This window comes from Hydra vulgaris, chromosome 02 (genome assembly GCF_038396675.1).
Source record: "Hydra vulgaris chromosome 02, alternate assembly HydraT2T_AEP".
In the NCBI taxonomy this organism is placed as follows: domain Eukaryota; kingdom Metazoa; phylum Cnidaria; class Hydrozoa; order Anthoathecata; family Hydridae; genus Hydra; species Hydra vulgaris.
The window spans coordinates 14,176,440-14,202,081 of NC_088921.1; the positions used below are offsets into that span (position 1 = coordinate 14,176,440).

Sequence of the window (25,642 nt, forward strand, 5' to 3'; positions counted from 1 at the left end):
TTTTTATTTGGTTTATACTGTAAATAAATACCAGAATAAAAGTTAATTTTTTTATAATGATTAAATATAATATATTTGAACAATCTTTTGAGTTGTATAATTATTTAATTAGTTAACTATAAAATATTATTTACTATAAAACATTTACAACATTAATATTAAATAGTACAAAATTAAAACATTCTTTGATTTTCCCAGACATAAAACTAAATCAATATTTTTTCCCAGATTTCCCCTGATCATATCTAAACTTCCCTGACTTACCCTGAATTCCCTGATTTGGTGGCAACCCTGTAATTTCTTATTGTTTTGAAATATGATTTGTTGTCCCTTCCTTCAAATGAAGTTCTGGAGGAGAAAGATGGTTGACTAGGTTATTATCACTTCAAATTAAGAGAATTTCATAAATACTGTTAAAATAATCTTTTAATCTAATTAGCTTCAATCCACTTGATTGACTAATCTTAATGATTCTAGTGTTTGTAGTTCAATTATATTTAAAAACCTCTATTCCATGTACAAATATAACAAGGACAAGTTTCCACTTGGGGGCATACCACACATATTTAAAAATCTCTATTCCATGTACAAATACAACAGGGACAAGTTCCCACTTGGAGGTATACCACACATGTATTTTTAGAGTATGATATCTGCCACACAAGTAAATTTTTATCCAAACAGGGCTTGTTAAGCACCATTTTAATGATTTGTCTATAATATAAAATTTGTCTTAAAATGTAAAAAAAAAACAACATTAATATCCGTTGTTCTGAAATATAAGAAAAGTTTAAAAAACTTTGACAAAAAAAATCATCAAGTTGGTGGTCAATATGTTTGTGTTCTGCTGCTAACTGGTTAAACAAATTTTCTGTAATTGTGTTTTGAATCATAATACTTTTGCTCTCTTTTTTTGTGCTACCTAATTCTAAAGTTGATTTTATGCCAATCTTTATTATTCTATGTCAACCATACTTTATTATTTTGTTTTATTATCATCTATGTAATCAGATTTTATGTCAATCATACTTTATTATCATCTATTTATTATCATCTATAATATCATTTATTATCAATCATACTTTTTTATCATCTATGTACTCAAGAAAAATTGCTCTTATTAATTGTAACACTTTTTACCATCGGTAACAAGTATTGCTCTACGTTCATCAACTTTGTCTTTTTTTACAGCATAAGCTACTTACTCAATTATCTTGACATAATTTAAATATAATGAAAATTTGTAGGTAATTTCTTTGCTAATAATTGAAAGACAAGCTTGAGAAATAAGACCATTAACTGGAGGTAGTGCAATTAAACATTACTTTTATGTCTCTTGATTTTTTTTAGGTCTACCTTAAATAAACTTAATTCTACATATCTTGTATTCATACAAAAACCTAAACAAATTAAAGAACACAGAGAAAACACACTTTATATTTTACAAAAAATATACAGATATTATTTATATACATCTGGTACAGCATGGGTGTGATCATAAAATACATCTCAATGATAAACACATTAAGAAAGTTATTAACAACCTTTCAGAGACCTTGACAACTTTTATTAGGGGAATAACAATAAAGTGCAACAAGAAAGGAACAAATAAACAAAAAAACAAGTAACGTCTTTTTTAAATAATATTTATTATGATAACGGTCTTGTTGGTATAACTTTGAACTAAGTTATTTTTGTGATAAAGAAAGAAATTTATTTTAAGATAAAGAAAGAACAAAGAATAAGAAAATAAAGAGTATTAATAAAAAAAAAAAAATTTTCAAAATAATTATACACAAAAATTATACACTCTCATACACAAAACCCTAAACCCTAAGTTCATATATAATGTAAAACAGATGTCATTTATGATAAATTTTATGACGTTTTATGATTGTATTTTTTATTCTTTACTTCAAAACTTAATAAACAAAAATATTTTATTTAATAACAATTTTTTTTGCAAAAAACTTTTTACTCACTTGTATGATGGTATTTCAATACTATTAATGTCTGCGCCATTTTCAGAAGTACCTATGGTAAGATCATAGCCTCCTTTGTATGGACAATTTGTAAAAACTGAGCTGAAATTTTCTGCAAGTCTCACAGAGTAACCCCAATATATTCCAGTTTCTTCACGTGGAGTTGAAGGAGTAACAACACGGCCAGTGAGATATCTTTTCTTTTCAATGGTTTCTAAAATAAAATACCACCACATAAAATAATAAAACATACATAACATACCAATACATAAACCACATAGTAACTTACATCATAAGCAACACATGTACTTATATCATATAGCAACACATACAATACATAGCAACACATACACCACAACAATACATTATTTTTAAAAATGTATTATTTTAAAATAATGTATTGTAATTAAATAGAGTTTTTATTTTTACAATAAGTTTTATTTTTTTATTTGTTTCTCACTAACTTTATAAAAACAAAAAAACATTATTCAAGCCTTCCCAGGAAGCGCGTGCAGTCGCACACCTTTGTCCACATTTAAAGTAATTTTTTTAGAAAACTTGACCACATTTTTATATAGTAAGCATTTTAAGAATTTGCGGCAAAATAAAGCTATAAGAAACTACAAAGAATAAAACAGTTCCAAAGAAAGGAAACAATTACTATACAAAATACAATATCTAAACAAAAAAACAAAACAAAAAATTGAAAATTAAAAAAAGGAAAGTTTTGTCAAAAAAATATATATACCTAAACATTTTACTGTTTTTTTTTTAGGGCATTTCTTATTTTCCACTACCAAAATGAATACAAGTCGAGAAAGAAAGCAGATAAAAATACAACAAAAACAAAAACATTTTTTTGATATACAATTTATTTGAGACTTTAGTTAGTCATTATATTAAGGAAATATTATTTTTTATTATTCTTTATTATTTTTGCTAGAAAAAAGACAATTTTAAAATTTATTTTTCAAATGCTTTTTGCTAAACTTTACTGTTTTTATCAAAGCACAGGAAAGCAAGAAAACTAATTGCTATATATTTGTAAAATATGTTTTTTTATTTTTTTGTAAAATAATTCATTAATAAGTCATTAATACTAATGTTCAAATATAAAATATTTGGTTATTTTCACTATGCAGTAGTTTAAAAAAAAAGTTTCTTAAAAAAATAATAAGATTTTTATGACAACAAATTCACATTAAAGCTAAAAGCCTTAAACAATTTTAATTTAAAACAAGGCATATATATAAATATATATATATATATATATATATATATATATATATATATATATATATATATATATATATATATATATATATATATATATATATATATATATATATATATATATGTATATGTATATGTATATGTATATGTATATGTATATGTACATGTATATGTATATGTATACATATATATATATATATGCAAGTATATAAAGAAAAAGTATTTTTTTTTTAATATCTATTAATTTTATCATTATTTGGAAGAATTTTTTGTTTATTTGTAAAATGATGTATGGGTAAATATTTTTCAGATAAAGAAAATTTATTTTTTAAAGAAAATTTTGGCTAACCTTGTTCATATGGATCTAATTTTACTGTAACACGAATATTTGGTTTCAGGTGTTTATCTATTTTGACATCCTTCATTACACCAACATTGACAAATGATCCTTCTCCTTTTTTTACAGGTCTATTTAATGTCACACCTTCCCTATAAGCCACAATGTCATCAGCACGCATGTGATGTGGACAATCTAGCGGGTTTAAAATCCCTAAAACGAAAGTGTTTTAGAGTTAATAATAATCAATTGATTTGCTAATGGTGAGTAATATTTTATTAATTTATTTTTTATCTTTTTTTCTTTCCAATATGTAGCAGTCATTGAAAACTGAATAATAAATAAAATATACTAAAAATTAAAAAGAAACTGATTTACCTGCATATTTTAGATCTTGATGAACTGGAAAAAACTCTTTACGAAGATATTGTGGACATTCAAGATACTGCAATATCCGAGCTAGTAGAATATTAGGATCACTTGACTTGGTTGAACCTTTGAATAGTCCCTCGTTTGTTTTTTTGGATAAAGATTCATTAAAAATAATAATTTCATCAACATTAAAAATAACAGCAGCTCGAGCAATCTGAAAAAGTAACATAAGTTATACTAATTTAACAAATTATAACACAATAAACTATTTCAATTTAAAAAATGACTTTTTTCTACTAAAAAAGTTTGAAACTTATTCTTAAAATATTATAACTAATATTAGAGAGGAGCATAAAACACAAAAGTTATTTTAAAAAATTAATTCTATGATTTGTAATAATGGATGAAAATGTATACATTTAGTGTAAATATTTTAAAAATATTTTTTTTCTGTTTTCCAAATATACTTGTTTTGCATATAATGACAGCTAGTGACTGCACTCCCAGGATTTCCGTGATTGCAATCACTATGGCAATCTCAGGATTCCTGAGATTGCAATAGTGATTGCAATCACAGAATTACAGTGAATCACAGAATTGATGTTAAGTATCATAAACAAAGCATAATGGAAAAATTAAAAAAAATAACATTTGAATATGTGTAACAATAAAATAGTTTTTATTTAGAAAAAAATTAGAAATTAATTAACTGTTTGTAAAAAAAGTTGTATTTAAGTAGCTATAAACAAATTTTTATTAATAAAGTAATAAAAAAAAGGTTAGTAGTTGCTAATCAAAGTTTGTAGACTCCTTGAAAAAATTGTGCTCATTATAAAGTTAACTACAAATTTTGCTAGAACTGATAAGAAATAAATTTCTTTAATATAAATTGCAAAAATATTTTACATTCCTTTGAAACTAAATTTTACATTTGATGTTTTATTATTTTACATTCCTTTAAAACTAAATTTAAATTTTAAAAATCATATATAAATGAAAGTCTTTGAAATAAAAAAATTTTTTATAAAATAATTTGTTGCTTTGAAAAAATCACAGTTGCAGTTAAGTGTCTTTTTATACAACCTAATAATTTCCGAATAATCAACATTATAAGATAATTTAAATATTTCAAAATAAAATTTTTGGCTTTATCATACATAAAATGCAAGCTGCCCACTGTGTGCCTGAATGAAACTGAACCTCTATAAAAACACCTAAAAAAATGCCCTAAAAAAAAAACCTGCAAAAAAAAAAAAAAAAGCTATTAAATTTTTTTTTTAATAAAATGCTTTTTAAAAAAATAAAAGTTCAACTTAAATAAATTTAATTTAAAAAACATAAAAATGCATAATATATAATTAAATATTGTTAGCATTAAAGTTTAGGAGAGTCTTATAGTAGCATATAGGGTAATTCCATGTCATTTGAGCCAGGCCATGTCACCATACATCTCAGATTTTGCTGAATTTTATACAGTTGAGAGTACTTAGTAAAACAAGAAATTCTTGAAAATTTTAGCTTCTAGCTCCAAGAGGATCCTGAAATATGATCATTTTACTTTAAACTGATCTTGGCCAGGCCCCTCTTGTCCTCTCAGAATTGAGAACTTTGTTTAAAGGTTCCAAGTCACATAGCTTTAAAAATATTTGATATTTTGACTTAAAAATTTGTACCTGGCTATTTTCAGGGTTGAAGAATCCAATGAAATAATCAAAAATATAAAAAAATATTAAGTACCTGTAATTATCAATTTAAATAAATTAAGGCAATTTTTTATATACCTGATTTTGGTGCTCAAGAAACCCACGTGGCCTTGATGATATCAAAAAAATTTTCTTTACACATTATTCTAAATTTTATGATCTTTCACAAAACATAAGAATTTTGATCTGCAAGTATATGGATTTCCATATATGGATAACGGGGCACAGGCCCCTCTTTTTTGTAGCGGAATCTTGCAATACATTTTCCACTACCTTTCAGACTAGCTAGAGCTATGAAAATTTCTGTATTTATATAGTGTTGATAAAGGAGCATTTTTAAATTAAACAAGGGTCCAAGAGACTAGGGGAGGGGGCTGGGGGCACGTGCACCACTTTTTTGAGCAGAATCGTGAGATGGATTTTTCACTATCTTCCAGACAAGCTGCAGCTCTGAAACTTTCAGCATTTGTGTAGTCCTGATGAACATGCGTTAAAATTGTTTCAGGTCAGACGACCAGATAGTCCATGGGGCTGGGGCACCTGGGTCCATGCCCCACTTTTTTTTCTCAAAAAAAATTTTTTTTTTCTTTAAAACTTATTTAAGATAACTTTAAAACTATTGTCTTCAAATTTTTTTTTAGATTTTCATTTTTAACAAAGTTAAACATTTCATATGCTTAACAATGTTATCAATGTTTCCCAAAAATTTAGGAAACATTGATAACATTGCTTCCCAAATTTTGTGATTTATATTTGTTCCATTTGGTTTTGACCATTCTATGTTCAATAATCTTTTAAAAATGTTTTAAGAAGCTTAATGTTTATAAGAATTTTGATTTGCATGTATAAGATTAAAAACAGTCTAAAGTAATGATTTTAACAGAATTTTATTTTGTATAATTTAAAATTTGAATTAAAAAAGAAAAATATATTTTGCTAATTCTAAAATGGTAACAGCAAGTTGTTAACAGAAACAAAAAACATCATGTCATTACACTAGTATAGAAGAAATTTGTTACCTATTAAAGTCATCATTAACATTTTTAACATTAACAAATTGAGTATAATTAAACTTTGTGAAAAGGAAATTTTTTTTTTTGTCAAAGTAAGATAAAAGAAATCAATCACTGTTTAGTTTTGTATTATCATGGTGATTGCTTAAGTTGCTTTCATTAAATTAATTACTATTGGTTTCTCTTTTTTAAATTAATCTCAAATTGTTTTTAGTGTTACAGTAAGAATGGATTCATGTGATTTTGGAAAAAAGTTAAATGATACTTGTCATAAACTAAGTTATTGTAGAAAGATTGATTTAAAGAAATTTGATTGCTATAGAGAAGATGCCAGAGAAGAATTTATTTGGAGATCTGGAATAACAGATGATAAAATTTTAACAATCTGCCTTCATCATGCAAAGATTTTTGGTACACACTTTGAAAAGAAGCACGCAAAATGTTGTAATTTATTGGACAAGCATAAATCAAAAAGAAAAGCAATCAAAGGTAAATATTGTTGATAAAAAATTATTGTAAAACCTTTTTTGAATAATGAAATTAAAATCTACTAGTTTATAAAAGTTTGAAAAAAAGCTGATCTGGTTATGCATTATATATTGAAATAAGTACAAATAATTTTCATATTGATAGGTAATTACTAAAATCAAATTGTTCTTTTCATTTCAGGGAGTCATGTAATAACATTAGACATGGCAAAACAATTAAGAATTAATTTTCCGAATGTTGTGCCTGGATATCAACTTTGTCGGAGCTGCTTTGATGCTATAATCAGTAAATTTCATGAACAAGATAATTGTGAACTTGAAGAATCTATATCATGTGGTACTTCTGAAAAATCACGAGAGGCATTAAATGTTAGTTTGGAAACAATAGGTGTATCCCCCATAAAACTTCATAGCATTCCAAAGCATCAACGGTTATCTGTTGCTAAAAGTAAAGTTATAAAAACAATGTTAAAGTATGAAGAGCATATTTCAAAAGTATATAATGTTAGGGAAGAAGAACTGAAACATAAAACTCCTCATACGAAAATTATTGACAAAAGTAAATTCGCCGATCTAGACAAACTAACAGCAGAAATAAAAGAAAAGTTAATTGTTTCTGACCAAAAAACTAAAATCCAGTTGTTAACATTTACACCCGAGTCTTGGTCAAGAAATTTTGCTGCAAGATATTTCAACGTCACTATATACCAAATTAAAGAAACTAAAGAAAATAAGTGGGATTTTTTCAGTTCCAGGCATTAAGAAAGGAAAAATTTTTTCAGAAATAACATTAAATAGAGTCAACAATGTATACCATGATGACGAATTCACTAGACAAATGCCTGGTAAAAAAGATTACGTAAGTATTTGTATAAAACAACACATGCAAAAGCGCCTTATTTTATGTAATCTTAAAGAACTTTATGTTTCTTTTAAAACTAAATACCCTCAAGAAGTTATTGGATTTTCTAGGTTTTGCAGTTTAAGACCAAAATGGTGTATAACTGTTGGAGCATCAGGCACTCATTCTGTTTGTGTATGTACCCTCCATCAAAATGCAATACTCTTGACCAATGCTATGCAAATAAAATGTACTTACAAAGATCTGATGACAAAAGTTGTTTGTGATGTGACAAGTAATGAGTGTATGGTTCATCGATGTCCGAACTGTCCAGGTATAGTTTCTTTAAAGAAGTTTCTGGATGCACAACTAATTGACAATGACGAGGAGGTGTCATTCAATCAGTGGCAGAAAACAGACAGAACAACATTAATCTATCAGACAACAACAATGGAAGAATACAAATTGATGTTATCAGAGGCAATAAACAAGTTAACAGCTCATTCCTACATTGCAAAATGTCAAGCAAGATATCTAAAGCAACAAAAGGAAAATTTAGCAAAAGACTGCTGTATTGTCTTAGTTGACTTTGCAGAAAACTTCACTTTTGTGATTCAAGATGAAATCCAAAGTTACCATTGGTGCAAAAGTCAATGCACATTGCACCCCGTTGCCCTCTATTTATTAAACGAAAATGACCAATTTGAAGAAAAATCGTTTTGCTTCATGTCAGAAGATAATGAGCATGACACTGGTTTTGTGTATGAAGTTCAAACACAAATAGTTAACTATTTAAAAGAATATCATCCTAAAATTTCAAAGGTTCTTTATTTTTCTGATGGTTGTGCTGCACAGTATAAAAATCACAAAAACCTTTACAATATCTGTCTCCATAAAAATGATTTTGACATTGATGCAGAGTGGACATTTTTTGCTACAAGCCATGGTAAGTCACCATGTGATGGTATTGGTGGCACTGTAAAACGATTAACTACAAATGCAAGTCTACAAAGGCCCATAAATGACCAGATATTGAATTGTAACAAAATGTTTGACTACTGTACTAACAATATTAAAGGGATTATTTTTTTCAAGATTGAAAAAAAAAGACTGACAGAATTGCGCACCACTTTGAAAACACGTTTTGAGCTAAGTAGAACAATTCCTGGAACTAGGAGCTATCATCAATTTAAACCAGAATCTATAGATACTATTAGCTTTAAGATGTTCATATAACAGGCATTTTTTCTTTTTCTGAAATTCAAAGTTCTCAAAATGATCAGCAAATTAACATTGATGCCTTGAAATTGGATGAATTCATTATGTGTAAATATGATGCGTTTGATTGGATTGGTATGATCAATGAAATTGATAATATAGAGCAAGATGTTATGGTAACGTTCATGCACCCGCACGGTCCTTTTAATAAACTTTTCTGGCCATCTAGAGTAGATGAGTGTTGGGTGCCAATTACCAACATAACTTGTATAATTGATGCACCTGTAACAACAAATGGACGTTTTTATACTTTGACCGTCGATGCATCTAAGCTAATCTTAACATTATCTTGACTTTCTTTTTCTTGTATTTTATTTTGTAAGTAATGAAGTAAAACGGAACAAGTATAAAGCAATAAAAATTTTTAAATACAATATTTTCAAAGTTATCTTAAATTTAAGACACATTTATGTGTTTTAAAAAAAAAAAAAAAAATTTTTTCAAGAAAAAAAGTGGGGCATGGTCCCAGGTGCCCCAGCCCCATCTGGTCATCTGATCTGAAACAATTTTAACGCATGTTCATCAGGACTACACAAATGCTGAAATTTTCAGAGCTGCAGCTTGTCTGGAAGATAGTGAAAAATCCATCTCAAGATTCTGCTCAAAAAAGTGGGGCACATGCCCCCAGCCCCTTCCCCTAGTTTCTTGGGCTCTTTTTTAATTTTAAAATGCTCGTTTATTGAAACTATATAAATACAGAAATTTTCATAGCTCTAGCTAGTCTGAAAGGTAGTGGAAAATGTATTGCAAGATTCCGCTACAAAAAAGAGGGGCCTGTGCCCCGTTATCCATATATGGAAATCCATATACTTGCAGATCAAAATTCTTATGTTTTGTGAAAGATCATAAAATTTAGAATAATGCGTAAAAAAATTTTTTTTGATATCATCAAGGCCACGTGGGTTTCTTGAGCACCAAAATCAGGTATATAAAAAATTGCCTAAATTTATTTAAATTGATAATTACAGGTACTTAAAAATATTTTTTTTATATTTTTGGTTATTTCATTGGATTCTTCAACCCTGAAAATAGCCAGGTACAAATTTTTAAGTCAAAATATCAAATATTTTTAAAGCTATGTGACTTGGAACCTTTAAACAAAGTTCTCAATTCTGAGAGAACAAGAGGGGCCTGGCCATGATCAGTTGAAAGTAAAATGATCATATTTCAGGATCCTCTTGGAGCTAGAAGCTAAAATTTTCAAGAATTTCTTGTTTTACTAAGTACTCTCAACTGTATAAAATTCAGCAAAATGTATGGTGACATTTTTGAAATTTTCTGGCTCAATTGACATGGAATTACCCTATAACTAGGTGAAGAAATGTCTTTTAATTATCACTCCCGAACCTCCAAGAATGCTGAATGTGAGTTTTCTAACTCCTGTTCTAAAAACTGACCAAGTTCCCTTCCTGTTATGCTGACTAACTGCTCAATATGTGTGAGTATTACATGAAGGGGTTTCAGATACTCTAAACTCTTCCTGTAAAAACTTAAAAGACCTCCTTAGATTTTTAAAAACATTCTTATAATCAGGATCTACAGACACACCAAATGTAGAGGCAATAACCTTTGAAAAGTTTTGTGCAAATAATCTAAAAAACCAGACAGCTCTTTAAGAAGAACTTTCTCCAATCTATCAAGGAGTCTTGGAACCTTGGAACACTCATTACCTTCAAGTGTGTCACTTTGGTATGGCTCAAAGAGAATAGAATGTCATGCTAAACTATACTGAAGTCGAGGGCAAATATTTTGTAGCTCCTTAAGGACATGATTTAGGGACAACTTTTGATAAAAAGCTGGTGGTGGACTCTTAATGATCAGCTATCATCAGGATTATCTTCATGAAAAAGCAAAGGAGTTGCCACATACTCTTTTGCTTTGATATTTTTACCTCCAGAGATTAGCCAATCCTCTTTTTTTAATATTCCTGAATGTTCTTTGTGTAGCATCTGTCTGCCAGGTTTTACTTCCTTCGCTATTTGGAGACTCACAGTATAAGCATGGATATTTCAATACTCATAACATTATTCCAGACACAATGTTTAAGAGTTTAAGGTCACCAGTGAAGTTAAACAATAGAAGATTGATTTGAGTCTTCTCTATGAATATCTTGCAGTTATGATATGTCTCTGGAACTTTTAGAACTGATGCAATGATCTGAATTTTCCTCCTTTCAGTGTCTTTATAATGATTTCCTAAATAAATTTTTATTGAACACTTAATACAAATAAGCACATAAGTGAAAAGCAGTAGCATGCAAGGATTAAAGTTATTTTTACTTGAACCAATACTTCTTTTCCTGGTTAGGGGTCGTCCATAAAGTACGTACGCCAAAAATTTTGAAGTTCGACCCCTCCTCCCCCTTGTTGCCATGCTTACTTTTATGCCCCCACCCCCACCCCCCTTAAAAGTACGTACGTTTCTCAAATCTTCCCCCCCCTTAAATATCCCCCCCCATCCCTCCTTTATTTTTTTTTCTCAATAAAAAAGTTTATTTAAAAAAAAAAAAAAAAAGGAGGGTACCTTAGATACTTTATACGACCCCAAAGCCCTTTGTTTGCGCATTTTAAAAACGTCTTCAAGTATATATGCAAATAATAATTTAAATAAATTTAAAATCCATCGAAGGTACGTGTGTATTTGGGCGAGAGGTTAATGCGGGGGAAACAGTCGACGGTGATCCAGGTTCGATTCCCGGTGAAATACATGTCAACCCCTTTTTTGTTTTAACAAAGAATCAAATGTAAATAAACTATACTTAAGGTGGACGTTTTTTTCAGGCGCCCCTCTTTAGTATGTAAAAAGTGAGTCTTACGTGAGATCAGTAATATTGAAAACAAAGGGTAAAACCCAGTGGGAGGGGGCAACAGCAAATTTTGTGCCCTTTTGCTAATTTAAGAAGCTTTTTATTTTAGCAAAAACAAGTGGTCAAATTTGGAAGATTTTGAGACGCTATTGACAAGTTTTTTTTTTTTTTTGGGGGGGGGGGGGGACTCCGTCCCAAAAACCACGGCCCTCAGGTCTTACTCAGGGCCAGTATATAAGGGGTGGCATGTGTGCTTGGGCTCCCTCAGGATTTTTTGATGTTCCAGATAGAACACTTTCACACATCGTGCAAACTTAAGTTTGTTAATATGCCAAATAAGGTGGCCTTGCAAAAAATTTGGATGGTGGAGGCCTGGGAACAAAAAACCCTAAAACATTTGCCTCCCTTTTCCGAGGGAAATATGTAGCAAAATTTTTAACTTTACCATCTAAAACTAAATTTAAATTTATCGACAGATTTTAATTTTTGTAGAAAAATATTGTAAATTACAAAAAAGTTATGACCATGCAAAATTTACACCCCTCTCATTTTGGGGGTCGGAAAATTTGCATGGTCAAATTTTCCGACCTCTACATTAGTTTTACTACATTAGTGCACTACATGGGCAGGGGAGGGTAAGCGTTTTAAGGCTTTTTGTTCACAGGCCTCCGCCATCCGGATATTTTGCAAGGCTTCCTCATTTGGCATAGGTATAAACAAACTTAAGTTATGAGTTTGCACGATGTGTGAAAGTTCCTATCTGGAACATCAAAAAAGTCTGAGGGCGCCCATACATGTGTATGCATAGAGGAAAACTATACCCTCTATTCCATATACCATACATCTTTTTATGTCGGCAAACTAGAATCTTTAGTCAGAATGTAACTTTTCTATTGATTAGCTGGTTAATTGTGATAAATTAGAAAATCGAAGTACGTACTTTTAAATTGAACCCTCCCCCCCCCATACGCTTTCGTACGCTTTTTGAAGACCTCCCCCCTCCCCCCTATGAGCGTACATACTTTATGGACGACCCCTTACTAGAAGGTTGAAATCTTTTTTGAAAAATTGAAATGAAAGGAAGGTTTAATGAACGTTAAATAATCTAAACCATAAAGTGTAAGAGTTAGCTTCAGAGGTCCTTTTCCAAAATCAAGTCCGAACTTTGAAGCCATCTCTAAGAAAGACTGTTATCTAAAATTTAATATATAATATAAATATTCATCATTTAGATTAAAATAATAAATATAAAATCTTAAATAAAAAATAACAATCAAAGTTATTATTATAAACAAATAAAGTCATTACCTAAGATATGCTAGTTTTTCTACAAATCCCTGTCTCCTCCTGCGCCTACTCCTTGACTGCATTAAAATAATAAAAGTTGAAAAAAGTCCACAATATAATTACCCTTTTTAGTATTAATTTTCCAAACGTAGGTTTACTACAAAAATTAATTAGGTAAATATTAAAAAATATAAGTTACAATTTTATTTATAAATGCCTTGTTATAGTTTCCAGCTCTGGATCATAGTTCTTTGCTATTGTTAAATTCACTTAAGAATTTTCATTTTTTTATCTTGTTTAAGTGCAATCTGCAGTTAATACAAAGCCCATATGGGAACTTTGGATGTTGCAGTAAATAGCTTGACACCAAATAAGTTTTTAGTTCAACCTCTTGAGTATTAATAACTTCTCTGTTTGCTTTTTTTCCTTTGTGCAAAAGCAAATTGCACAAACTTGAGCATGGTTTTCATCGTGAGATTTTGGAGGCATTGTAATTAGCTCACAAATTATGTTTGACTTTTTAGTTAAATATACTAACCTAATAATACTTTATATATTTTATTGTTTAAATAAGGATTTAATTAAAAAATATATATATATCAAATTAATAAGAGCTTATTTTGTACTCTTCAGGGTAAAAATTGCACTATTTTTGAGACTCGGACTTGAACAATATATTACAGAAATTAAAAAATCTGAAAATATATGATAAAATGAAAATAAAAATGGCGTAATTTTTTACAATCAACACTACAGACAAGAAAATTAGTAAAAGTCCTGTTTTTATTGTTTCATAGGGCCAAATCTGTGAGTGTGTACAATGTGGTAATATATTTTGCATAATTTTTAAAATACCATCATTAACTGAGTAATTATTTGAGACTAAGAAATAAGGAGGAACAAAAAATAAATAAATAAACAAAAAATAATGCAAAAAACAACTTTTTACATTGAAAAATATCCCTATATCTAGATAGTATCTTTCCAAACTCAAACTATCAGTCAATGTATATAAAATTTATATAAAAAGTATATGCACCTGCCCAGCTAAGTAAGTACGCAGTTCTGGAGATTGAGAATTTTCCAAAATAGAACCAGGTAATGCAATGCTCACAGTCGATAATTGCCCTTCAATTATTATACATGATTAAAACTAAATGAGAAATGTTCAGCTATAAAATGCTTATGTGTTAAACGACATGTACCTGACTTTTTCTTATTGACATCAGTTACAGAGCCAGCGATTGATGCATCTAAAAGTAGTAGCATTTTTAATTAATAAATAAATATTAAACATAAATAGCATATATATATATATATATATATATATATATATATATATATATATATATATATATATATATATATATATATATATATATATATATACATATATATATATATATATACATATATATATATATACATACATATATACACATAAATATATATATATATATACATAAATATATATATATATATATATATATATATATATATATATATATATATATATATATATATATATATATATATATATATATATATATATATATATACATAAATATATATATATACATAAATATATATATATATATATATATTTTTAAACATCATCGTTTCCAACAAGACTGCAAGCAACCACTAATTAGAGTTAGAAGTTACTGAAAGAGAAAAGATAAAGATTGTAGAGCAAGATAACAATTGAAAGACGACTTAAAGCAAATTATATGAATCAGGAAAGCAAGATGAAGGAATTGAAATTCCAAAGAACAGATAATAGAGGAAAAAAACTAGACAAATAAGAGTTTTTGGAGCACTTAGGAACAGTCACAGAAAAAGGATGAGACTTAATTGAATGACAAGTAACACGAGAATGAATTTTAGTAGATGGCACAAGAGACGCTAGCTCCTTAGAGCAGTGCCTATTATAGTATTTTTAGAAAAGAGAAATAGAAGCATCATTACGACAATGTGATAATAATTGGAGATTGGCTGCAAGAGCAGGTCCAACTATGTTTACAGCGCTTTTGCACCTTGTCTAAAAGAAAAAGGGCATCATTAGAAGATCCGCCCCAGATATAGCAACAGTAATCCATACAAGGCCGGATTTGAAACTTATAGAGATAGTGAATAAAATCTAGAGTAAGAAAGTGTCGAGCTCAATAAAGAGATGCAACCTTACCAGATTCTAATTTTGCAACGGATTTGATATATGGTTTCCAAGAAAGATCAGAAGTAAGATTTAATCCTAGATGATGAAGGGTAGATGACTCATCGAGTACATTACTGTTCATAACTAAAGGAAGATCTAAATTATTGTGATAAAGATTGGCTGGAAAAAATTGAGTTATATCTGAATTAAAGTTCACTAGCCACTGTGAGCCCCATGCTGTAGCAGAAGTGAGATCCTTTTCAAGCTCAAAAACCCTCACCAAGCAATTGGAGAGTGTTTGGTTGTACCACTTATTCTTGTCATGAATAAGTGGGATACCACTTATTCATGACAAGAATAAGTGGTAGTATTATAAGCAAACAATGCCACCTTAGATGTGAGAATATCTGGAAGATTGTTAATATAAATTAAAAAGAGTATAGGGCCAACGATAGAATTACTGTTAGCAAATCAGCTATAGAACGAAAAAATCGAAATCCATATTGATGATCAGAAAGTAAGTTATTAGATTCAAAATGAGAGATTAAGTGTTTATTAATTAAAAATTCAAAAACCTTGCTTATAATAGGAAGAAGACTGATGGGACGGTAGCTAGACAAATCAGATTGGTCTCCAGAATTTTTGAAAAAAGGGATAACAGATGCCGCTTTCCAGCAGGCTGGAAAACAAGACTCTGATAAGCACTTGTTGAATAGTTTTGAAAGTATAGACAACAGCTCCAGAGAACATTTCTGCAAAACTATAACAGGTATGTTGTCCAGGCCAAAAGCTGTACTAGAGTCTAAGTACAAAATCACTTTAGATACAGAAGCTGGAGTGATATGAATGTCAAGCAATGGATCAACCTGTTAGACGGCTATGTCAGGTCGAACCCAACTAGTGAAATCAAGAGATGATATTGATAAAAAGTTCTTAGCAACCTATTCAGCTTTGTCTTTAGGAGAGGTGACAAAGTCCGAACCATACAAGAGAGGTGGTATTACAGATTTGCCTTTATTACAGATTTTATTAAAGATCCTCCAGAAGTTACGAGAGCCTAATTTTTATTATAAAATACGAGATTTTATGACCTGAGAAAAGTGGGCTTTGGCGTTAGACAAACCTTTTTACAATGATTTCTAGCAGTAATGTGGTAGTTTATGCGGTAGTGGTATAGTGGTATAGCGCTTGCTTCATAAGCAAGAGGCTCAGAGCTCAATCCCATGGTGGTACCACGCTCAACTTGTTTCTTCACATAGTAGCCTTGTTTGTCAAGGTTCGTGTTTCAGAGTTATAGAGTTGAGAGAGGGTTATAACCACAATTAAGTAGCCTCCTTGTCTCTTGTCACCTCCTCCTTGTCCTTCTGGGCCTCGTGGAGGTGAATTAACAAAAAATAAATAAATAAATAAACAGACGTCTCTTTTCTGGAGAATTGTTTTGCTGATAAATATGTAAGTAATGGTTTTGATTGGCAATTGCAGCAGCACAATGTGAGGAAAACTATGGAGAAGAGTGAGGCTTGACCTGGAATTGTTGATTGGGAATAAAAGATTCCATGCCAGCCTGAATCCACGAAGTTATGTAAGAAGCACATTTGTCAACAGGAAGGCAAAAGATTTCTACCCAAGGGCTGTCACAAAGAAAATCGCAGAAAGAGTCCCAGTCAGCTTTAAGGGAGAGTTGTTAACAAGACCAAGGCCAAGGTCAAGGCCACAAGTTACAAGGCTAAGGCCAAAAATTACAAGGCCAAGAACAAGGCCAAGACCAAGATTAAGAGTTTCAAGGCCAAGACCAAGGCCTACGCAAACATTTTCGAGTCCAAAGATATCAATTTTTGCCTTACATTAAGGCCAATTATTAACAAAACTGTAAATAGCAAGTGCTGTGCTGGGCTTTAATGCCTGTAGAATCACTGACACTAGAGCCAAGCCATTCAGCGTGTGAGCATTAAAGTCACCGACAACAACAATATTAGCTGATGGATAAAGAGAGAGGGCTTGGTCAATATGATCAGAAATAACATCAAAAAGAGTGCAGTCTTGAGATGAAGGAGAGCGATATAGAACAAAGAGAAAGGCAATAAAGTGAAGTGGGGCTAAACGAAAGCACGTGAAAGAACAGTCTGTGGATTTAAACCTAATTTCACAACAAATGGGTGAATTCTTACGAATGTAGATGCACAGGCCAAGCATGTGACTATTAGAGTGTTTACGAATTAAAGGAAGATAACTATCAACATTAAGATCACAAGATGAGACAGCTGAACTCAAATTAGTCTAACAAATAGCAAGTCGGTCCGGTGAACAATGCAAGAGATAAGACTCAACAGAAGAAAAGTTACTTCGAAGTCCACAAATATTTGTAATTGATAGGTTTAGAGAACTTGGTGATGACGATGGTTTTTTGCGTTTTATAATTTTTGGTACTTTATTCATTTTTAAATTTGTTGAAGAACGTGACTCAAAGCATAGATAGTACTCATTACTATGTTTAATAGCCCAAGCAATTGCTTCAATACTATTAATAAACCCTAAACTGTAACAAAGGGCTCCAAATGTGGTCTTGGCAATGCACACCAAAAGTACAAATTGGGAAACCATCCTTGCACAACATGGCACTGTTAATACTTTGATATTTTTCAGCTGTTGATGGAATCAGCCTCTCTGAGAGCTACCACAGAATTAGGGAAACCTGACTACCAGCTGGCTTCAGAACCATAAAACTGAGTTTTAGAGCTGTATCCTTATTAGGAGATAATAGAATGAGTTGCCTTGTCATAAAAGCAGATATATATATATATATATATATATATATATATATATATATATATATATATATATATATATATATATATATATATATATATATATATTGAGCCTTTGCTAATAGGGTTAATATTTTTTAATTATGACCTAACCATTTCTGAGGTTGGCATTTTTGACCAATTTCTATGTTGTGAAACCTTGTTTAAATTTGGGGTTGGCAATAAACTGCCGACCATATTTTCTTTTATTCTGAAGGCTGTATACATACATACATATATATACACACCAACCCTCGGAATTAGGAAAAATGAGGTCGGCATTTGCCAACCTCAATCTTATAGAGGTTGGCATCAGGTCAGCCAAAAAAACTTGATAGAAAAGTCTTACCATAAAATATAGAAACAAGGTCAGCAATTTTTTGCCAAACTCAAACATATTAAGGTCGGATGAAAACATTTATGTTTAAATTTTATTATTAAGTTTAAGTGATTATTATTTTAAATAGAAACCAATTGTAGCTGTAGAAAATATGAAATTTCGAGTGATAAAGTTTAAATTAGCAAGGTAGCTTAGAAGTTGACGAAGATACAAAGTTTAGGCAAGGTAGTTTTTAGTAGAGATGTCACGAATAGTGATTTTGGCAAATGCAGAAATTTGGACTAGGCCGAAACCTTGTATATTTTGTGAATTTTAGTTAATTTTTAAGTTTCCAACCTGCCTAATTAAAGTTATGCTGTTTTTTGTTTCATTTGTGACTAGGCTATGTCACAGCAGGCACTATTTGTTGACTGTTCATAATTAATACATAATTAATTGTTAGTTGTATTAACTAAAGTAACATACTCTTGAAACTCTTCAAAATCAATAAGATTACAAAAATAACCAGCTCAGGTATATCTTACACTTCTGAGGTAATTTGAGAAGTAGCTATTTATTCATATATAGCACAATAAACTCTAAACTTATTAAAAATGTTTTTTCACTACAACCTGAACTTTAATGGGTTTAACTTGAGGTTTTTTTAAACTTTAATAAAAATGTCAATTAACAGTAGCTTTTTATACTGATGCACATTTCAAAACAATTAGTTTTGAAATGGGATTATTTAAAACACAACAAGCAAAACAACAAAAACATTTAAAAAATATGAGAAAGATTAAGTCCGTGAAGGCTTAATCCTTCTCGATAAAAAGCTGTTTGACACCAAGGAACCATATTCGGTGCCTAGTACCACCGGTTCACTAAATAAGAACAATGTAAATAAAAATGATCAAACCAATCTTTAAAAAAAAATATGCACACATATGAAGATGTGAAAAGAAAAGTCAAATAAAATTCCAAAATTGCAAATAAAATTTAGTTTTTACATAAAACTGTTTGCTTAAATTGGACAAAAAACCCTTACAAGTTGTGTTCAGTAAGTGCAAAAGATTATCCTAACAGCAACATATTTTCTTATGCTGTGTATAGTGAATGGCTATTTTTAAAAGTTTGTATAATTTATAAGGAATTCACAACCATTGTATCATGGTATCATCAAATAATGAAAATGTTTTTATCATAACTTACCACCTTAAATTTTAAGTATTAAATATATTTCTTTTTTTATGTTGCAAAAATATACTTTTGAATACTTGCAACATACTAGTTATTAGTATATTTAGCACCAAAAAAAAAAAAAAAAAAAAAAAGTTGATACTGAAAAATACAAGACGACCACAGTTTTAAAAAATGCCAGATAAAAATTACCAATGCTAATCATTTCTAGATAACACAATAGAAAAAATGCACTAACAATAGTTTTAGATTATCAAATTTACAAAACAGGTTAATGTTTATTCATTGCAATGACTTTACAAATAGTGGCAAAATTTTTGGAGGTTTTTTAAAAATATTAATAAAAACAAACAAACAGAGGTTTTAATTAAAAACAGAAAATACTAATCAAATTTTAACTTTATTCATGTATATTTATTCATGTATATTTATCCATGTATATTTATTCATGTATATTTATACATGAATATTTGCTCCTTTCAATCAAGTATATTATTAGTTCAATCACGTATATTAAACTGTTTTTCATTAAGCTTTTTTTTTAAAAAAGCTCTTTTTAGGTATTTTTTAACTATCTTAAAAAAAACCTAACCTAAGGTGAAACTTTTTAACCTCTTATATTTTATACTTTTTATTATATTTAAAGTAAAATAAATAAGCAACATTAAAAATATATCTGAATCACAAAAATGATAATAAACTGATTGAAACAAAACAGTATAACAAAAAATACTAATCTATAAACAAGAAATATCAAATATATAACTAAATACTAATTTAAAAACAAAAAACGAACTGCTAATATATTTATGATTTACAGAAGTCTATTCAGTTTTTATTTGGAAACCTTTTAAACAATATTTCAAGAACAAGCTACAGGATTCCCACTATTAAAACTGAGGTTAAATGTAAGGATTTTAAGGAGATATTTTCCTAATATTTAAAGAGATTTGGGTGCGAACGACAATTTTTTGAAAAAAAAAAGTAAGGAGAAAACGAATACATTAAAAAAAAGAATCTTATTTTTTCAATAACTTTAATATATAAACAGAAAAATAATTATAAATTAATATATTACTTTATATATATATATATAATTATAAACAGATATATATAATAGAAGTATAGGTTTGCAAACTACAAAAGAATTATATTTGCTTCTTTATAAATAACTATAATCCAATCACTTTAATAAAATATTCTAGATGATTAAAAAAAAACATATAACAAGGAAAAATTAAGGAGAGCAGTCAAATTTTAACCTTTTTCAAGCGTGAGTGATTTTTTTTTTATTTTTTTTTTGGATATTTAAGGTTTTTAAGGAGGAGAGGGAACCCTGTTAATATCCTATAATGTATTGCAAGTTTTTTTGACAACCATTAAAGTAATAATTATTTTCTATTGGAAACAATATTCTATTGAAAAAAATAAAAACTAAACTATAAAAAAAAAAGACATAAAAAAACTTGAAATAAACAATAAATTACAAATATGTAAGTTACTAGGACTTTCCAGGACTTTGGAGGAGACTTCTTAAGGAGGTGTGTCACCAGACTAGCATGTCTCCTTCCTCTTTTTTGAATATAACTACTCTTTGGTCAGTCAATTTTTTAGTCAAGCAGCAAAACTAATATTAGTTTCATGGTAAAAATTACTATATTTATTTAAAATATCTTTTAGTTTGATCTGCCTAAGAAAGTCATTAACTATATCACTAATTATAATAGCCATAAATAGAATTATTGGTTTGTCTGTTTGAAAGTGCTACTTGATAAAGAGTTTAATTAGTTATCTAATATTATTATAACTAATATTATTGTTATAACTAATATTATAACTAATTTTAATTTTGGGTTTAAACTGTCAATGTTACCCCTATATGGGATAACTTTGACAGTTGTATGTTTTATGGTGTAAATGTTAAAGTTGAGGGGTGACGTTATCATTGGAATATTGACAAACAAAATAGAGAATACATTTTTAATATATATTAGCACTAAACTACATTTTAGTTTTAAAAATAAGCAGCATAAAAAAGTTGTAAAATTGCAATGAAAATGTAACGTTATACTATTTTTTGAAAGATATCAATTAGCTTCGGTGTCTACTTAAAAATATAAAAAAGTATGTTAGTTTATGATTAAAAATTTTTAGCTCTTTGAATTTTCAAAGCAATATCAATAGTAAAAAATAGTATATATTTGAATAATATATATAATAAATATATAGAACAAATTTAAGCTTTTGTAACATACCAGATTTTTGTTTCTTTAGTTTTTTTCGACTTTTTCTCTCTAATTTCTAAATAAAAAAACTTTTTCTTAGTTATTGAAATATTAACAACATTAAAAGCAATTTTTAATTTGTTTATTGTTCAAAACAGCAAATAACAGTCAACAATAGTCAGCAAAATTTTATTTTTATGAAATGTAATTTTTAATTATGATGTTAAATTGATCCTAAAATTTCCTATAAGAAAAATGTTTATTAAAAAATCAAAAAGAGGCATGCCTGATGATATAGTCATTGGTCAGTGGAAAATATGTTATAGCAACCGGGGTTATTCCTAGGACCAGTTGACCACTCGGTCAAGTAGCTGGTACCAGGTGACAAAAGTTGCCACACCCACACCAGATGAAGATTGATGGTTAGGTTAGCCAATGTGAGTTTTATGTGAGGAAAAAGTAGAGAGATTGTTGAATTAGCAGGTAAGGCTAGACATGCTGCTTGCAAGAAACTCAATGGAAGGGTAACAATGTTAAGATTATTGAATATGATGATTATTGGTACAAATTCTTTTAGTTTGAATGCTCTGGGTCGGAAGGAGTGTCATCTGATAGTGAAAAAAGAAAATGATGATCAGATGGTTGTGACTCTAAAATGAGAATAGTGAGTGTATCTCATAAGGTGCATCAAGAACAATTGTGGCAAAAATAAAAATCATTAATAATGATGATGAATTTAATTTTAAATATTTTTTTGATTTTGTAAAATTAGTAAAAAATAAAACATAATACAATATTCAAGCAAAAGTTATCATATGAGTTCAAAAGGTTGTATAAATGATTAACAATTATAAATAAAACTATTTAAAAAATGTAAATAAATATAATAAGATTTTGAAACTGTAACTATAAAGTAATACTATTTTTATCAAAATGTTTCAGAGCAGAAAAAAAGTTCTCCTAAAAATTAATAGTTACAAATTTTTTCAATAAATTAGACTTGCAGTTAGCAGGTGTAAATGTTGTAAAAGTAATAAAAATAGTATAATCATAAAAAGATGTTTATAATTGTTGGTAACCTCTCTAAAAAAGATACTCAATAAGCCACTAAACAAATACAATGAATGGAAAAATAATTCAATCTAATTGATCATTTTAAGTTAACTGGCAACCGTTCTATAAATTTCAGTGATTCACCATCATTCAATTGAAATCGCTTCTTTGAATTTCTGTGATGGCTTATGAGTCGATGTCTTTCTCCCTAATAAAGTCATTTTTGTCATCTTCTGAATTTAAACAGGTATAAAAGTTCTACTTATGATTGTTCTTTAGCTATATGTTTTTGCTATTTTTATTATCTAGAAGTGTTTTGTTGCTGTTGTTGTTGTCACAAATGAGGTAAACTTCATGACTTTCCAGGTAGCAATAGTAAAACGGCGTATTTACAACAAGTAGTATTCTGTAGTAAATAACTCTTTATATATAAACATGTACATATAATATATACATATTATATTATAATATGTATATATAATAAATAATATATTATATATAAGTATGTATGCATTTTATATAATAGCAATTCATAATTTTATATAATTAACATATTAAAGATTTTATAACAAAACTTACATCGGCAAGACTAAATTTACGCTTAAGTTTTTTGGAAGCACGTTTTATTTTACCGCCGTCCATCTTTTAGATTTAATTATATCTACGGGAACCAAGATAACTGCGTCACATAACGTATTTAGAAATGCCATAAAACCACGCCAACCTAATTTGCCAGCCTAAGTGCGCATCCATAAAGTACGTACGCAGATATGGGGGGAGAAGGTTACCAAAAAACGTACTAATGCGTACAAGAGGAGAGGGGTGTTCAAGACAGCGAGTACGTACGCGGTTTGACTATCTTTCTCAAGAATTATTCCTAAAACTTGATCTGCATAATAACATAAAGCAATGAACTTCTCGAATGTAAAAAATCGTTTTTTCTGACTTCGGTCTCTGAAAGAAAATAAAAAGCGAGCGATCGCTGTTCATATTATTTTTTATCTTCAGTAAAGTCGATCGGACATTAAAAGCATTTTTTTTTTGAATTGTTTTTTTTTAATTACGCAACATGGTTTTTATGTTTTCAATTAAAACGTTACAACAAATTAATTTTTATCATTTCAAATTAATATTTTATTCTTAACTTTTAATAAATAATGCACTTCAAATTATTATTAAAGTTAAAATGTATTTTTTCTGATTATAAAAAACTATTTTTAAAAACAACTATTTTAATGCTAATAGAGACCAATACTTTTCATTGCGAAATGCAACTGCAATCAATTTGAGTCTTTTTTTCCGTTTTTCGCTTTAACGACACTGAATCTTACTATTAAATCGTTTATTTTCAAATAAACAAAATCTTTTATCTTTCTATTCGAATAACTGAATGCTTTGCAACAAAAAAAAAAACTGTTTATTTCCAAGATGTCGAACGAATTTGTTGGGAACGAGAAAAATCTTCAGCTCCTTGAGTTATATAAGAAAGCATATTCAACACTTGAAAAACAAAAGCGGTATCAGCACGCACAGGAGTTGTGGAAAATAGTAAAATATGATCAGTCTTTGTATGAAAAAAAAAGTAAACGAATTAAAAGTAAAAGCAACAAAGTCAAAAGGATCAATCATGTCATTCTGGGAAAATGCTTTATCACAGCCTAGCAAAAAGAAAAAAGATATCCACCCAGTGTCGTCTTCGTCATATAAAATACAAAGTTTTCCGAACGCAACTTCGACAGAACCTGAAGGAATTGAACTTAGTAAGCCATTTTTTGCAATAACTTACAAACTTTTTCTCTCGTGATTTTCTATATATTGAATTCAACCGAATTGGTAATTAAACTACATTGTACGACTATATCACAATCGCATAGTTTTATTTATCATAATTGGACAACTCGACCAATTTCTCTACATCAAATCTCTATAATTGTCAAGAATTTATAATAGTTCATTTTTGGGTATTTCCTAATTTAGATTTAACATCTAACGATGAGGAAGGAGCAAATCCGGCGCAAGTTAAAAGTCGAAAGACAATCTCAGATCTTAAATCACAGCTTTCATCCTTGATTCTGGTTTGTCTACTGTAACAAGGAAACAATTAGACAATTTGAAAGAAAGCAAAAGGAGAGAAAAAACAAACTTGGACAGGTAAATGTTAAGAGATATATCGAATAGAGCTTATTTAAGAATATAGAAAGATGTCTTGGCCATAAAAACCAAACTTTTAAACAGGCATGAACTTTCAAACTTTCTAATTGAAGGTTTACAAAGTTTGCAGAATCCAGGAAACCTTAAGTATAGAAGGTTTTATAACGGAATCAAAGATTTGTGTAATACTTTGTTTTCAGATTGATTTGTGAATCAGCACGATAAAGAAAACGGAGACAAAAACTTAAAGAGGGTATCGAAACAGTTTGTCAAAACAACCCTTGAAGTATAAAGTGCTTTGAAACAGTTTATGCGAAACCATCCTGGACGATACGGGTCGAAATTGATCAACCAGAACTTTTATCAACAATCATAAAAATTGTGCAAAATTTGTC

The 25,642-nt window shown here is 29.0% G+C and overlaps 2 protein-coding genes across 2 annotated transcripts in view; one reads left to right on the top strand and one right to left on the bottom strand.

Annotated features, from left to right (window-relative positions):
- Nucleotides 1-23,830, bottom strand: part of LOC100206864 (putative methyltransferase C9orf114 homolog) — a 31,145-nt gene extending 7,315 nt beyond the window's left edge. Inside the window, exons 1-7 of the mRNA XM_065790182.1 lie at nt 23,676-23,830; nt 22,074-22,119; nt 14,546-14,593; nt 14,380-14,468; nt 3,931-4,138; nt 3,565-3,765; nt 1,983-2,196 (exon numbers count right to left, since the gene is read on the bottom strand). Of these exons, the coding sequence (XP_065646254.1) occupies nt 1,983-2,196; nt 3,565-3,765; nt 3,931-4,138; nt 14,380-14,468; nt 14,546-14,593; nt 22,074-22,119; nt 23,676-23,738 (869 nt within the window). The 5' untranslated portion in view covers nt 23,739-23,830. The remainder of the gene's footprint in view (nt 1-1,982; nt 2,197-3,564; nt 3,766-3,930; nt 4,139-14,379; nt 14,469-14,545; nt 14,594-22,073; nt 22,120-23,675) is intronic.
- Nucleotides 6,811-7,890, top strand: LOC136076760 (uncharacterized). Its single transcript, XM_065790194.1, has 2 exons — nt 6,811-7,129; nt 7,310-7,890. Exons 1-2 carry the CDS (start codon nt 6,868-6,870, stop codon nt 7,888-7,890), a joined length of 843 nt encoding a protein of 280 aa, XP_065646266.1. The 5' UTR covers nt 6,811-6,867.
- Nucleotides 23,831-25,642: the final 1,812 nt, after the last annotated feature.

Bases quoted from the DNA above. Each gene is read 5' to 3' on its own strand.
- LOC136076760 (XM_065790194.1), top strand. From the start codon at position 6,868: ATGGATTCATGTGATTTTGGAAAAAAGTTAAATGATACTTGTCATAAA. The intron at 7,130-7,309 runs GTAAATATTGTT...TTTTCATTTCAG, and splicing joins AAAAAGAAAAGCAATCAAAG to GGAGTCATGTAATAACATTA.